Source organism: Hypanus sabinus, chromosome 1, assembly GCF_030144855.1.
Source record: "Hypanus sabinus isolate sHypSab1 chromosome 1, sHypSab1.hap1, whole genome shotgun sequence".
In the NCBI taxonomy this organism is placed as follows: domain Eukaryota; kingdom Metazoa; phylum Chordata; class Chondrichthyes; order Myliobatiformes; family Dasyatidae; genus Hypanus; species Hypanus sabinus.
Genome location: NC_082706.1, coordinates 41959565 through 41976131, shown reverse-complemented (window position 1 = coordinate 41976131; position 16567 = coordinate 41959565). Strand labels below are relative to the sequence as shown.

General features: G+C 44.8%; 1 protein-coding gene across 1 annotated transcript; it reads right to left on the bottom strand.

Annotated features, from left to right (window-relative positions):
• Positions 1-423: 423 nt before the first annotated feature.
• Positions 424-16095, bottom strand: LOC132393264 (ETS domain-containing transcription factor ERF-like). The gene is made up of 3 exons (XM_059968285.1): positions 15907-16095; positions 6371-6605; positions 424-2695 (listed from the first exon to the last, which is right to left on the bottom strand). Exons 1-3 carry the CDS (start codon positions 15968-15970, stop codon positions 2500-2502), a joined length of 495 nt encoding a protein of 164 aa, XP_059824268.1. The 5' UTR covers positions 15971-16095; the 3' UTR covers positions 424-2499.
• Between the last annotated feature and the right edge of the window lie 472 nt (positions 16096-16567).

The window sequence follows — 16567 nt, the reverse complement described above, 5'->3', positions numbered from 1 at the left end:
GCCTTCATTTTCCCTCCTCCTGCCCTCTCCCTCCCAAACACCGCTGTCACGACCTCGCTGGTGGGATGGGGAGGATGGCGAGAGGCCGAAGGAACGGAGGGGTTAGGATTCACGGAGCAGCTCCACCCCGACAGGGAGAGTTTCCGCAATGTCCCGGGTGGGCTGAGGACGGGACCCCAGCTGACCAACGAGGGGAGCGGAGGAGACGCACCAGTCCCGCCCTCTCGGCCGGGGGTCAACTCCGCCCTCTCCCTCCGAGCCGGAGCCGCTGAGGTCCGTCACTTCCAGTTCCGAGTCCGTCTCCGACTTGACCCACGTCCGAGCCCCTCCCTCCGCAGAACCCACCCCCTTTCCCGAGGGCGCGGAGGAGGAGGGGGCCGAGGCGGCTGTGGGGAGCTGGGGCGGTTGGTGGGAGGACGAAGACGAGTTGGGGGTCGGCGCCAGGTCCGCCCTCAGCGTCTGGATCACCGGACAGGGCGGAAAGCCCTTGTGCCCGAGGGAGAGGCGGGGGTAGGGTCCCAGAGGCGGAGGGACCCTCTCTGCCACTGAGTCGGAGGAGGAAGCGGAGGAAGAGGGAGGCAGGAGGGAGACCTGGGCAGGGATGTGTGCCAGCGTGCCCGGGTAGTAGTGAGGAGGGTAGAGGGGCGACACTTTGGAGGCAGACAGGCTGAAGGGCGGTGGAGGGTAAGAGGGAAGACCCCAGGGGTACTCGGAGAGGTGGCCGCTTCTTCCGTAGGCGCTCAGCACAGCGGGAGGCTTGGAGTAGTAGTGGGTCCCTGCCGAGAAGAAGGGCAGTCAGAGTGAGTGGTGGTGTGCGGCGGCACGGGTCAGTTACCCCCTCCTGTCCCCACCCTTGGGTCATCATCGTACGTTCCCCTCCTCCCTCGCTCCTCTCTCTCGTTCTCCCTTCCTTGTCCCTCTGTCCGTCCCCACCCATTCCCGTGCACTCTCCCCCTTTCCCCGTCTCTCCCTCCCCCTCCCCCTTTGAACCGTCTCTCCCCTTCCCCGTCTCTCTCCCGTCTCCCCCTTTCCCCGTCTCTCCCTTCCTCCCCCTTTCTCTCCCTTTCCTGGCTCTCCACCTTCCCCATCTCACCCCCTATCCGTCCCATAATTGCCTGTCACTCTTTACCCCCATCTCGCACCTCTCTGTATCTCTCCCTCTCTCTATCACTTCCCTTTTTCTCATCCCTTATCATTCTATATACCATTTCAACCCCTTTTTTCTTGCTATAGCCCCCATTCAATCTCCCTCTCTCCCATTCCCCCTCCTCTCTGCAATTCTTTCTCACTCTCGCCTTCATTTGTTTTAACTCATCTTCCCTGTCCAGCTTTCTCCCAATGACGGCCTCCACTGCCATCGGTGAATCCCACAGATTCGCCAAACCCCCCTGGCTATAGAAATTCCTCCACATCTTTGTGTAGATGGATGTCCCTCTATTAGGCTGTTCCTTTGATTCCCCCTCCCCCACGTAGGAAATAATAATCTCTGGATTCACTCTATCAGACGTTACAGTTTTTGAATGTTCAAAGAGGTAGCCCCTCATTTTTCTAAACTCCAGCGAGTGCAGGCTCTGTGCCATCAAACATCCTGATATGTTGACCCTTTCATTCCTGAGAAACTCCTGTGGACTTTCCCTTCGCTCCCCTCCTCTCATTCCTCTTTCTCCTCTCTCTCCTCTCCCCTCACTCCTCGATCCTTCCTCCTCTCCCCCTCCCACACCTCCACCCATGTGACCCTTGCAATCCATACTTCAGCTACCTGAGCTGAGGAAAGCGAGTCCGGTCTCCAGTCGATGTTTCTCGTTGTCTGTGGATGGGACAGCTCGTTCAAAGATCGGGTTCCTCAGATCGCCAGCTCGTGCATCAGGGAGTCTGGGCGGATTCAACAAACTTTGGATTGTCTTAGTGAAAACAAAACAGGCAGTAGGTCAGAGTCAGGACACAGGTCAAGCTCCTTCCATATTGCCCCATCACACTCTCCTGGGGTCAGTCACAGAGTGAAGCTCCCTCCACACTGTCCCATCACACACTCCCAGGTTCAGACACAGAGTGAATCTCCCTCCACACCATCCCATCACTCACTCCTGGGGTCAGACACAGAGTGAATCTCCCTCCACACCGTCCCATCACACACTCCCGGGGTCAGACACAGAGTGAAACTGCCTCCACACCGTCCCATTACACACTCCCGGGGTCAGACACAGAGTGAATCTCCCTCCACACTGTCCCATCACACACTGCCGGGTTCAGACACAGAGTGAATCTCCCTCCACACCGTCCCATCACACACTCCTGGGGTCAGACACAGAGTGAAGATCCCTCCACACTGTCCCATCACAGAAACAATAAATGATGACGTGGTGAGCCGAATGGCCTAATTATGTCACTTGAATTTATGAAAAGAGAAGAATGTCAAAGGGTGGTAGAGGGTGAGACCGTGGAGCTGGATCAGGGCAAAGGGTATGCTGTGATTCCGGACAGCGGTCGAGGTCAGAAAGATCAGGTTCTTACCTCAGGAGTGATGCCACTGCATTCGGGACCCTGGGTGCTGCTGAATGGGTTGGGTGCGAGCAGAAGCTGGGAGTGTCCCATCTCCAGAAGGGGGTAGTTGACCAGAATCACCTTGCTGAAGTTGAACTTGTAAGTGAACCTCTTGCCTTTGGTCTTGTGGAGGATGCGCTTGTTGTAGTAATACCTGTAGAGGTGGACAATGGGGGTTAAGTGCAGCCAAGGGTGAAGGAGGCAGGAGATCTCCTAGGGGATACTCTTGTAGATGGCAGACAGTCTTGGGAAGGGAAGATGCTTAGAGAGTGTTAGAGACTCTAGAAGGGTAAGACCCTCAGAGGGTGGAAGAGGGAGACACTTAGAGGGATGGAAGTACATTTGAGGAGGAGACAGAGAAACCCTTAAAAGGGAGGGGGCTACACAGTGAGGGAAGCAGGCGATAGTTACCCTTGGAGAGAAATTATTTTGGACGGAGAGACCCTAAAGAGGTGAAAGCTACCCTTGGAGTGACAGAGAGGAGAGACCTTCAGGAGACCCTTGGAAGGAGGGAGATACCCACAGAGGGAAATGGAGATGACCAGAGGGGAATAGGGAACCTCATGGAGAGATAGGAACCATCAGGAGCAAGTTGAGACCCTCAGCGAGAGTAAGAGACTCAGACTGAGGGAGTAAAAGGGACAAAGGACCTAAGGGGAAGACAGAAACCTTCAGTGTGAGATAGAGACGTGGAAGACAGAGACACTTTGAGGAAGGGAGACACCTTGAAGTGATCCTCTTGAGATAAAGGTCCTCCAAAGGTGAGAGAGACCCTCAGAGGGAGATGTAAACCTGTGGAGAGATAGACCCCCTGAGGAGGAGATGGAGATCTTCAGATGAAGTTGGTGAAGGGTTTGATCTTTAGAAGGGGAAGGGATAAACTTGGAGTGAAACAATGACCCTTGGAGGGAGGGAGGGAGATAGAGACTTTTGGAAGGAGTTAAGTGACCCTCAGAGTGAAGAAGAGACACTCAGCAAGTTGGAGGGAGAGAGCAAGTAGAGGTCTTGGAGGGAGACAAGAGACATCAAGTGCAAAGTAGAAGCCCTCAGAAGAAGATAGAGACCTTCAGAAGCAGAGAAAATTCTTGGCAAGAGGGATAGGTTGTTGGTGGAAGGAGAGACCCTATCAGGGAGATAGAAATCTTCAGAAGGAAACAAGACTCTTGGAGAGAAGACTCTCAGAGGGAATGAGGCACACCAGGAGTGACAGTCAAATACATAATGACGTGGAGACCCTTGGGAAACAAAGAATATACCTCCTCCCTACAGTATTGAGACAGACTACCTCTGACCCACTGGTAGATGATGGTCTACAGTGTGGCTGCAGGGACCCTTGGAGAAAAGCCAGGACCCCATTAGCAGGACAGAGATTGGCAGAGGAAAAACAGAAACCTCACCCTCTCACACATCCTGGAAGGCCTCTGAGGGATGCCTGACAGAGTGAGAGAAGGTCCCACCAAGTAAATCAGGGAGATTTAGCAAGTCTGTAGGACCCTCAGGGTGAGGCAGATAGGGTGTCCACAGCAATGGTATGCGGAGTCTCTGAGAGGATGCTCTGGGACCTCTTCTGACAATAATTTAGAGCCTCCAGTAACTCAGTGTGACCCTGAGTGTTCAAATGACCTTCACTGATACACCATAAAAGCATCCTGTCCCGATGCATCACAGCTCGGTACGGCAACTGCTCTGCCCGTGACCACAAGAAACCGCAGAGAGTAGTGGACACAGCTCAGCCCATCATGGAAACCAGCCTCTCCTCTTCTCGCTGCCTCAGTAAAACAGCTAACATCATCAGAGACCCCTCTGACCCTGGACATTCTGCATTTTCCCCTCTCTGCTCAAACAGAAGATGCAAAAGCCTGAAAGCACGTACCACCAGGGCAGCTTCTAGCCCACTACCTCTCCTTCAGGAAGGGGAAGTTGGGAACACACGACAGTCCCCATGGAGGGGTCAGCAGAGGAAAAGGTGAGCATCTTCAAGTTCCTGGGTGTCAACATCTCGGAAGATCAATCTTGGGCCCAATACATTGATGAATTAGTGACAAAGGCATGCCAGCAGTTCTATATTTGGAGTTTGAGGAGATTTGTTATGCCACCAAAGATGCTATCGAATTTCTACAGATGTACTGTGGAGAAGATTATGACTGGTTTCATGACAATCTGGCATGGAGGCTCCAATGCATGGAAGTGCAAGAGGCCGCAGAGGGTTGTAGACTCAGCCAGCTCTAACATGGGCACAAGCCTCCCCACCATCGAGGACTTCTTCAAATGGGCATCCATCATTAAGTACGCTCATCATGTGGGACAAGACCTCTTCTCATCTCTGCCGATGGGGAGGAGGTACTGGAGCCTGAGGACCCACACTCAATGGTTCAGGACCTGCTTCTTCCTCTCCACCATCAGATTTCTGAATGGTCAGTAATGGGGGTTTGAATTCCCACTGTCATCTGAAGGAGTTTGTATGTTCTCCCCATGTCTACATGGGTTTCCTCCAGATGTTTTGATTTCCACCCACAGTCAAAGACATACTTGTTAGATTTGTTAAGTTTGAGGTTTGCTATGTAGGCCCTGAAAGATACAATGACACTTGAGAGCTGCTCCAAATTCATATTCAGACTGTGTTGGTCATTAAATGCAAATGATGTATTTCACTGTGAGCTTTGACATACACATAACAAATGTAATCTTTACCTACCCCACAAGCATTATCTTGCTATTTCTCTTTTGTGCTATTTACTATTTTATATAACTTATAGTAATTTATATGCTGCTATTTACAACAAATTTCATGATGTATGTCACTGATAATTAACCTGATTCTGAACATGAAGCTCAACTCCTGTAGATGAAGGGCATTGTGCCAAGTGTCTTGTCTGACTGTAATGCCACCTTTAGGGACTGAGTATTTCTGCATTCACTGTGGAGGTCTACCTTGGTTTAACTTCCTAATGACTCCCATGGGCTGTGTTCCCCTCTGGGAGCCCTGAGTCATTTTGGGAGTACCTTTCTACTTGGGGAAGGTGGTCTCTTCATTGCTCAAAGAGACATCCACATCCAAGAAGACCAAGCTCTGGGGAGCCCCTCTCCCTGAGAAAGACCCCAAAGGTGAGAACTGAAAGTGGAGACACAGGTAGACAGGGTGGTGAAGAAGTGGTTTGCAGGCTGGCCTTCATCAGTCAGGGCACTGAGAACAGGAGTAAGACATCACTGTACAATCAGAATCCAATTTATTATTACTGGCATATGCTGTGATACACGTTGTTTGTGACAGCAGCACAGTGCAATACATAGAGACAATATCGATAAGTTACAATAAGAAATATATGAATACGTGGTGCAACAAGAGAGCAAAGTAGTAAGGTTGTGTTCATGGACTGTTTAGAATCTGGTGGTGGAGGGGCAGGAGCTGTCCTAAAATATTGAGAGTGTGTCTTTGGGCTTCCATACCTTCTCCTTGGAGGTGTGTAAAATCACGAGGTACTTGAATAGGGTGAATGTGCAGTGTTTTTCCAAGGGATGATCTGAGAGCACAGGGTTTAAGGTGAAAAGGGAGAGATTTTAAAGGAAATACAATGGAAAACTTCATCACACAGAGGGTGGTGGGTGCATTGAACAAGGAAGTGTTTAAGGCAGATATAATGACATTAAAAGGCATATGGAGAGGTAACCGATATTGGCCAAATTCAGGCAAATGGGCATCTCAGTAGGCATGGATGCGTTGGGCTGAAGGGTCTGCTTCCAGATGAGAAGCCCCTCAGGGAAGGATGGGCTCACAGGGAAAGAGTTGCAGATAAGGAGGGTGAAGTTAAGGGGCTGGTGGAGATGTTACCTAAGAGCCCGGCTCAGCTTGTCGTAGTTCATGTGGGGCTTGCACTTGCGGACGCCCCACAGCTTGGCCACCTCGTCGGGGTCCTTAATGACAAACTCGCCGTAGTCGCCCTGCCAGGCGATCACGTCGTGGTACTCCTCCTTCTGCAACAGCTCCAGAATGAAGTGCCAGAGCTGGATCTGCCGTGACCCGGGGCTCGACTCTGGCTTGTAGGCCCAGTCCGGAAATGCAAAGCCTGTAAGAGAGGTGGGGGTGGGGGGGGGTAGTGATTCAATGAAAGGAAAATTGTGGAGGCTTTTATCCAGTGAGATCAGACTGAGAAACTCCCAACACACTGAGATTCATTCTTAGATGCAGATTACGTCAAAGATTTCCAGAGTGTCATAGCTACTGGTCTGGTGTCTAGAAGAATGATTCAGGGAATGTGGTTTCAAATCCCACATTGAGAACTAGGGCATTTAAATGAGCATATGGCTTGGTATGGCAATTGGTCTATCCATGACTACAAGAAACTGCACATCACGGAAACCAGCCTCCTTTTCATGGACACTTCTCAATACATTAGTAAAGCAGCCAGCATCACCAAAGTTCTGTCCCACCCTGGATATTGTCTCTTCTCCACCCTTCCATTAGGGAGAAGATACAAAAGTCTGGAAGGACGTACCACCAGCTTCTCCCTTGCTCTGATAAAACTTTTGAACAGTTCCTCATTAGACGGATTTTCATCCTCACTATCTACTGTCCCTTGTTACCTTGCTCCTCATTGTCTGTCCACTTTACTTTCTTTGTAACTGTTACACTCTGTTCTGCCTCCTGCATTGTTTTCTCTTGTACTACCTCAATGCACTAATGTGATGAAATGATCTGCATGGATGGCATGGAAAATAAAGCTATTCTCTGTAACTTGCGATGTGACGATAATAAGCCTATTTAATTATTTACCAAGTAGCTTAGTGCATTATTTGTCATTACAATGATGTATTAATGGATTAGCACTGTTAATAGATATTGAGAATAGATTTTTACTGTCAATGCAATGGTTTGGGGCTAGTAATAGATTATCACTTTCAGTGAGTACTGGGAAACTGTTGATGAATTAGTATTGTCAATGGAATGCTGCTATGAATGGTCTGTTAACATGAATGGATTAGTACTGTCAATAATGGATACAACTAATTGATTAATGCTGATAATGGATTCATTTTGTTGATGGATTAAGATTATTAATGAATTGGTACCATTGACCTATTGGTGTGGTCAGTGGGTTAGTAGTTTAGATGGATTGCTAATTATCAAAGGATTGATAAAGTTAATTGATAAATGACTGGTTACAACAGATTGGTTTCGTTAATGGATTGGTGAGTGAATTGGTTCTGTTGATAAATTGTTACAGTCAGTAAACTGATTCTTAGATGAATTAGTACTGGCAGTGACCATGTTCTGTTGATGTTTTGGTAATATTACGGATTTGGTACTTCTTACGGATTGGATGTGTTGGTGAACAGTTTCTGTTGATGGACTGGTACTGTTGGTGGATTAGTACTGTTAGTTAACTGGTACTGTTGGATCTGTAGATGGATTGGTATGTTGAACTAGTACTGTTATGAATTGGACTGTTAATGGATTGATATTGTTGGTGGATTGGTACTGTTGACGAATTTGTACTATTGATGGATTGGTATTACTTTGGTTTGGATTGTTGATGAATTGGTACTGTTTATGGATTGGAGCGACAAAGCATCAAAATGTTGATGAATAGGAACCATTGATGGATTACTCTATAAATGATTAATGCTTCTGGTGGATAAATTGGTAAATGATTAATTAATACTATTGATAGATTGCTACCATTGACATATATGTATTGTTGATGGATTAGTACTATAGATGGATTGTATCTGTTGATGAATTAGTATTGTAGATGGATTAGATCTAGTTGATGGTTTGGATCAATCAGTGAACTGGTACTGTTGATTTATTGGTACCACCATTGAAGCAGCTCTGTTGTTGGATTACATTTGTTGATCCACTAATCCGGATGATGGAGTGATACCATTGATGAATTGTACTGAAGCCACTGACTGATTGTTATTGTTGATGGAGTGGTACTGTAAGTGGATTGATCCCATTGATGAATTGGTACTGTTTATCGAGTTACTGCTGTAGTCAGGATTATAGTCAGAGTTTTATTTGCTGTTAACTGAAATGTTGTGGACAGAGTATTATATACACTGTTATAGACTGTTATAGTCAATGCTACAAAGCATGATGTAGTTAGAGTTATAGATGGTATGAAAACAGTGTTACAGTCACTTAAATAGTTTTATATTCAGTGTTGTAGTTAGTTTTATAGTCAGTGTTATAGACCATGTTGTAGTCAGTGGTGTAGATAGCCTTAAAGTTTATGTTATACACAGTGTCACAAATAGTGTATTGATAGTGTTCTAGATGCTGTCCTAGTCAGTGTCATAGTGTTGTAAGCAGTGTTGTATTCAGCATTTTCGGGAGATAGATAGATAATTGTTATAGACGATGTTTTAGATGGTGTTATTAACAGTCTTGTAAATGGTACTGTACATGGTGTAGATTTGCTGTAGATGATATTGTAGATGATGTTGCAGATGGTGTTCTTGATGATATTGTTTATGATTTGTAGACAGTGTTGGTGTTATTGTTAGTGTTGCAGATGATGTTGGTGGTGTTCTTGATAGTGTTGTAGACAGTATTGTAGATGGTGTAAATGGTGCTGAAGACAGTGTTGTACACAGCACTGTAGACAGTGTTATTGACAGTTTCCTTGAAGGTGTTGTAGACAGTGCTGTAGATGGTGTTGTAGGTGATCATTTTGATGGTGTTATAGATCTTGTTGTGGACAATGATGTTAACAGTGCTGTAGATGATGTGGTAGATGGTGTTGTTGATTGTGCTGTAGGTGATGCTATAGTTGGTGCAATAGACGATGCTGTAGATGGCACTCTAGACCTTGTGGTGTGGATGAAGTGGAAGTTGGAGCAGTGGAGAGTGTTGTAGCTGGTTGTTTTGATGGTGTTACAGACCATGGTGCTCTAGGTGGTGCTGTAGACATTGTTGGACACAGTGTTGTAGAAGGTCTTGTTGATGGTGTTGTAGACTGTGTTGTGGATGGTGTAGACAGTGCTGTAGATAGCATTGCAGATGGTGCTGTAGATGGTGCAGTAGCTTGAGCAGTAGACAATGCTGTAGACAGTGCTATCGGTAGTCATTTTGATGGTGTTATTGACAATATTGTGGATGGTGTTAACTGTGCTCTAGATGGTATGGTAGACAGTGCTGTAGATATTGTAAATGGTGCTGCACACAGTGTCGGGGATGGCATTGTAGACAGTGTTGTAGTCTGTGCTATAGACTGTGTTCTAGACAATGTTGTAGACAGTATTGCTAATGTAGACAGCTGTGGATGGTGCTGTAGAAAGTGCAGTAGATGGTGTTGTAGACTATTTTGTAGATGGTGCTTTAGACAGTGTTGTGGATGACGTTGGTGGTGCTGTAGACAGCACTGTTGACTGTGTTGTTGGTGGTTTTGTAGATGATGCAGTTGGTGTTGCGTATGGTACTGTAGACAATGTCGGAGACAGTATTATAGACACTGTTGTAGATAGTCATGTTGATGGTGTTGCGTATGGTACTGTAGACAATGTCGGAGACAGTATTATAGACACTGTTGTAGATAGTCATGTTGTTGGTGTTGCGTATGGTACTGTAGACAATGTCGGAGACAGTATTATAGACACTGTTGTAGATAGTCATGTTGATGGTGTTGCGTATGGTACTGTAGACAATGTCGGAGACAGTATTATAGACACTGTTGTAGATAGTCATGTTGTTGGTGTTGCGTATGGTACTGTAGACAATGTCGGAGACAGTATTATAGACACTGTTGTAGATAGTCATGTTGTTGGTGTTGCGTATGGTACTGTAGACAATGTCGGAGACAGTATTATAGACACTGTTGTAGATAGTCATGTTGTTGGTGTTGCGTATGGTACTGTAGACAATGTCGGAGACAGTATTATAGACACTGTTGTAGATAGTCATGTTGTTGGTGTTGCGTATGGTACTGTAGACAATGTCGGAGACAGTATTATAGACACTGTTGTAGATAGTCATGTTGTTGGTGTTGTGTATGGTACTGTAGACAATGTCGGAGACAGTATTATAGACACTGTTGTAGATAGTCATGTTGTTGGTGTTGCGTATGGTACTGTAGACAATGTCGGAGACAGTATTATAGACACTGTTGTAGATAGTCATGTTGTTGGTGTTGCGTATGGTACTGTAGACAATGTCGGAGACAGTATTATAGACACTGTTGTAGATAGTCATGTTGTTGGTGTTGCGTATGGTACTGTAGACAATGTCGGAGACAGTATTATAGACACTGTTGTAGATAGTCATGTTGATGGTGTTGCGTATGGTACTGTAGACAATGTCGGAGACAGTATTATAGACACTGTTGTAGATAGTCATGTTGATGGTGTTGCGTATGGTACTGTAGACAATGTCGGAGACAGTATTATAGACACTGTTGTAGATAGTCATGTTGATGGTGTTGCGTATGGTACTGTAGACAATGTCGGAGACAGTATTATAGACACTGTTGTAGATAGTCATGTTGTTGGTGTTGCGTATGGTACTGTAGACAATGTCGGAGACAGTATTATAGACACTGTTGTAGATAGTCATGTTGTTGGTGTTGCGTATGGTACTGTAGACAATGTCGGAGACAGTATTATAGACACTGTTGTAGATAGTCATGTTGATGGTGTTGCGTATGGTACTGTAGACAATGTCGGAGACAGTATTATAGACACTGTTGTAGATAGTCATGTTGTTGGTGTTGCGTATGGTACTGTAGACAATGTCGGAGACAGTATTATAGACACTGTTGTAGATAGTCATGTTGTTGGTGTTGCGTATGGTACTGTAGACAATGTCGGAGACAGTATTATAGACACTGTTGTAGATAGTCATGTTGATGGTGTTGTGGACAGTGCTGCAGACTGTACTGTGGGTGGTTGTTTTGATGATGTATTAGACCCTATTGTGGACAGTATTGTGGATGATTTTGTTGATGATGCTATAGATGGTGTTGTTGACCGTGCTCTGGACAGGTCGTAGATGGTACTATAAGAGAAGAAAAAGAAGAAAGCCCTTAACTCCGAGTGGAGTCATCGGGACACCGTTGTGACGGCGTTTTTTTTGGCAGGCTTTCTCATTTTTATGATGCCGAGTTGCTAGCATGATGCTTAACCCAGCATGGATGGAAAGCGTGCAAAGGAGCCTGCAGGATTCGAACTCGGGAGCCTTCACTCCAAAGTCCGGTGCAGATGCCACAACATCACCAGCCAGCTGGTACTATAAGACATAGAGCAGAATTAGGGCACCAGCCCATCAAATCCACTCCGTTATTTCATCATGGCTGAACCTGGATTCCGTTCAACCCCCATACTCCTCCCCCTCACCATATCCCTTGATGCCCCAACCAATCAGGAATCTATCAGCTTCTGCTTTAAATATACCCATGGACTTGGCCTCCACTGCAGTCTGTGGCAGAGCATTCCACAGATTCACCACTCTCTGGCTAAAAAAAATCCTCCTTACTTCTGTTCTTAAAGGTCGCCCCTTAATTTTGAAGCTGTGTCCTCTAGTTCTGGATACCTCCACCAGAGAAATCCTCCCCACATCCACCTTATCTAGTCCTTCCAGTATGTGATAGGTTTCAATGAGATCCCCACGCATTCTTCAAAATTCTAGTGAGTACCATCGTAGCTGCCTTTGTAAGTAGTGCTGTAGATAATGTTAGAGATGGTATTATAGACAGAGTTGTAGACAGTTATGTTGATGGTGTTATAGGCAGTGGTACGGATGGTAGTGTGGATGATGTTGACAGTGTTGTTGACAGTGCTGTAGCTGGTGCTGTACGTGGCATTGTAGGCAACAAAGTAGATGGTGCTTAGATAATTTTGGAGATGGTATTATAGATGATGTTGTTGACAGTCATGTTGATGGTGTTGTAGACTGGGTTGTGGACAATATTGTTGACTATGTTATTGACTGCTCTAGACAGTGCTGTGGATGGTGATATTGATGATATTGTACAGTACTGTAGATGGTTTTGTAAACGTTAATGGTGTTGTGAATGATGTTGTAAATGGCATTATACATGGTATTATAGAAAGGGTTGATGGTGCAGAACATGGAATTGTAGATGGTGTCTGTTGCTGTAAACGATGTTGTAGATGGTATTGTAGACAATGTTGCAGACAGTGTTGTAGGTGATGTTAATGGTGTTGCAAATGGTGTTATTGTTGGTGTTGTAGATGTTGTAGACAGTGCTGTAAATGGTGTACACAATTCTGTACACGGGACCGTAGGCAATGTTGCTGATAGTGTTGTTGACAGTTTTGTTGATAGTATTGTAGACAGTGTTGTTGATGGTTCTGTAGACAATGTTGGACACGGCATTGTAGAAGATCTTGTTGATGTTATAGACCATGTTGTGGATGGTGTAGACAGTGCTGTAGAAAGCATTGCAGACGGTACCATAGTTGGAACTGTAGACCGTGTAGTAGGTGGTGTGGTAAATGGTGCGGCAACCAGTGGCAGACAGTGCTGTAGACAGTGTTATAGGCAGTCATTTTGATGGTGTTACAGACCATGTTGATTTTGCTCTAGATGGTGCTTTAGACGGTTTGGTAGATGATGCTGTAAACAGTGCTGTACATATTGTCAATGGTGCTGTATACAGTGTTGGAGATGGTGTTGTAGGTAGTGTTATTGATGGTGTTGGAGACTGTGTTATGGACTGTGTTCTAGACGGTGCTGTAGATGGCACTGTAAATGGTGCTGTAGTTGCCATTGTAGGTGGTGTAGATGGCACTGTAGGTGGTGTTGTAGACGGCATTGTAGTTGCCATTGTAGATGGTTCTGTAGATAGTGTAGATGGTGCTGTAGATAATGTTGGAGACGGTATTAATAAACGGCATTGTAGACAGTCATGTTGATGGTGTTGTGGACAGTGTTGTAGATGGTGTTGTACATAGTGCTGTAGACAGTGTTGTAGATAGCACTGTAGACGATGCAGTTGATGGTGTGACAGATAGTATGGTAGACAGTGCTGTGGATGGTACAGTAGACAACGTTCTAGATGGTATTTTAGTCCGTGTTGTAGATGGCATAGACAATCTTATAGTCAGTTTAGTTATCAGTGATATAGTCTGAGTTACAGACAGCGTTATTGACAGGGTTTCTGACAGTGTTTGACAATGTTGCACTCAGTGGTATAGTCATTATAGACAGTGTAATAATCCATGTTGTAGACTATGTTTATAATCCATTATAGTCAATGTTTGGGACAGTTTTGTAATCACTGTTATAGCCTGTATTATAATCAGTGTTGTAGGTAGTGTTAGTGCCAGTATTATAGTCAGTGTTATAAAGAGTATTATAAACATGACTGTAGTTAGAGTTGTAGTCAGTCTTGTAATCAGTCTCATTTAGACAGTAGTATAATCAGTTAGTGTAATTTTCGATGCTATGCCGTTAGCGTTTTTGACAGTGATGTTATAGTACGTGTAATAGTGTTATCATCAGTTTGTAGACAGTTATAGCAGAAAGTTTCTCAGTCAGTATTATAATCAGTGTTACAAATGGAATCACTTATTATATACACAGTACTTGTCATATCATTGTTATAGTCACTGTTGTAAACCGTACGATAGACAGTGTTACAAATAGTATTGTTGTCTGTGTTATGGTCAGTATTATTTATAGAACTCTAAATAGTACTGTAGATAGTATTATGTACATTGTTAAAGACAGTGTTGCCATCAGTTCATAGTGTTGAAGTCACTACTACAGTCAGTGCTTTGGACATTATTGTCTCTGAATCATAGACCGTATTGAGGACAACATTACAGTCAGTGTTATTGACTCTGTTATAGACTGTACACAAACTTTGCATTAAACAGTGTGCTCACTGAACGTCCATTCTTACATTCTGCTGACCCTGTTGGGCTGTAGATGATTTACAGCCAGTGAGCGTCAAAGAGGTGCTCAGTCAGCCGGACTGACTGTTTTCGCAGTGTGTGAGTAAGGGTTGCAGTCAGAGTTCGGGAACAGTTGCACATTGACTTTTACTCATAGTGAGGTTAGTGCCTAGGATGGACTGTTCTCCACCCTGTTCTGATGACATCTCAGCTCTTAACACTAGTGTTCACTCCTGGTGCACGGTGTGAAGCTACCCTCCCCCTGTCCACTCCTAAAGCCTTGCTCCAGGGGTGACGGACAATAACACTGTGAGTCACCAGCTGTCAAACATTCTCACTCCCTGCCCCCTCAAATACCCACTCTCATCCCTCACATACAGTCACCCTCACTCTCATTCTCTCTCTCTCTCTCACACACTCTCACCCCCCTCTCTATTGCACATACACATACTCTCCTCTCTCTCTCTTTCTCACACACGCATACACACACACAACAAACATCAAAACACAGACACATGCATACATTCGCGCACACACACACACTCATACACATACTCTCCTCACACACACACACACACGCACACGCACACGCACACACACACATACACACAACTAACATCAAAACACAGACACAGGCATACATTCGCGCGCGCGCACACACACACACAGACACACACACTCATACACATACTCTCCTCTCTCTCTTTCTCTCTCGCTCACACACACACACACACACACAACTAACATCAAAACACAGACACAGGCATACATTTGCACGCGCACACACAGAACAAACATCAAAACACAGACACAGGCATACATTCACGCACACACGCACACATTCACACACAGACAGACAGACACACACATACACACACATTCACACACACACACATACACAGGCACACACACAGACACACACGGACACACACAGACACACACATTCACACACACTCACACACACAGACATGCACACAGACACACACACATTCACTCTCACACACAGACATACACAGACACACACACACATTCACACACACATACACAGACACGCACACACAGACACGCACACACACACATACACATTCACACAGCCACACATATTCACACACACACACACAGACACACAGACATGCACACACAGACACACACACACACATTCACACACCCACACATATTCACACACACACAGCCACACACACACAGACATACACAGACACACATTTACACAGCACACACATGAAAGAAATATCTGAAACACCATACTTAAATTTTCATACAAACTCTTTCTCATTCCCCCTCACGGACACTGACGTTTCCCACTTTCAATCTCTCTTTTAATCTCTCACTCTCTTCTCTTTCGCTTCTCTCTCTTCCTCTCATCTTTCTCTCTCCTCTCTCTTCTCGCTTTCTCCGAACCAGTTGAGAAGACAAGCGACAGGCTCGGCTATCTCCGCACGCCCACTCTAGTCCGAGTATCTTTTTCATCGCGAGCAAAGTTAGCCCTACCTGGCGTCCAGAGAGTCGGCATTGGGGGAGTTAATAGCAGGTCCGAGACGCAGTTACAATCCATGCCGGTCAAAGCGAAGCAGTCTACGAAAGTTGAAGAGAAAGAGGGTTAATCCATTAAAGAAGTAACTGTTACATCACGCAACAATCAGCGCCTCCAGAAATTCATGTTATTTAAACTTTGAATGATTATCCAAACATGTTATTTTGTTTTATTTTTAATGCCGTGAGTGTCATAATTCTGTTTTATAAATTTATAAATATACACCTTTAAATGTATATGTATATAATAAATTGTTTTATAAATTCAATTATTCCAAATTACACATCTTCAAAATTTTCAAAACTAAGGCCACGTGTTGAGTGAATTGAACAATCTCTGTGTTTGGAATAATTTTACATACAACGCTAATATTTACATAAACTGCTACTATTGATTAGATGTATACACATATATAACTTGCAGAAAACATTATATATTATGTAGGATATTCTATATAATTTGTATTTGTATATCAATTAAACAATTATAAATGCATTTTATATTCATATTAATTAACATTTTATTCAAATATTTGAAATAACATTGCATAAATGTATTTTATATCTAAGTTGATGTTACGTTTAATTTCATTCAAATGTATAGTTACAAATCCATAGA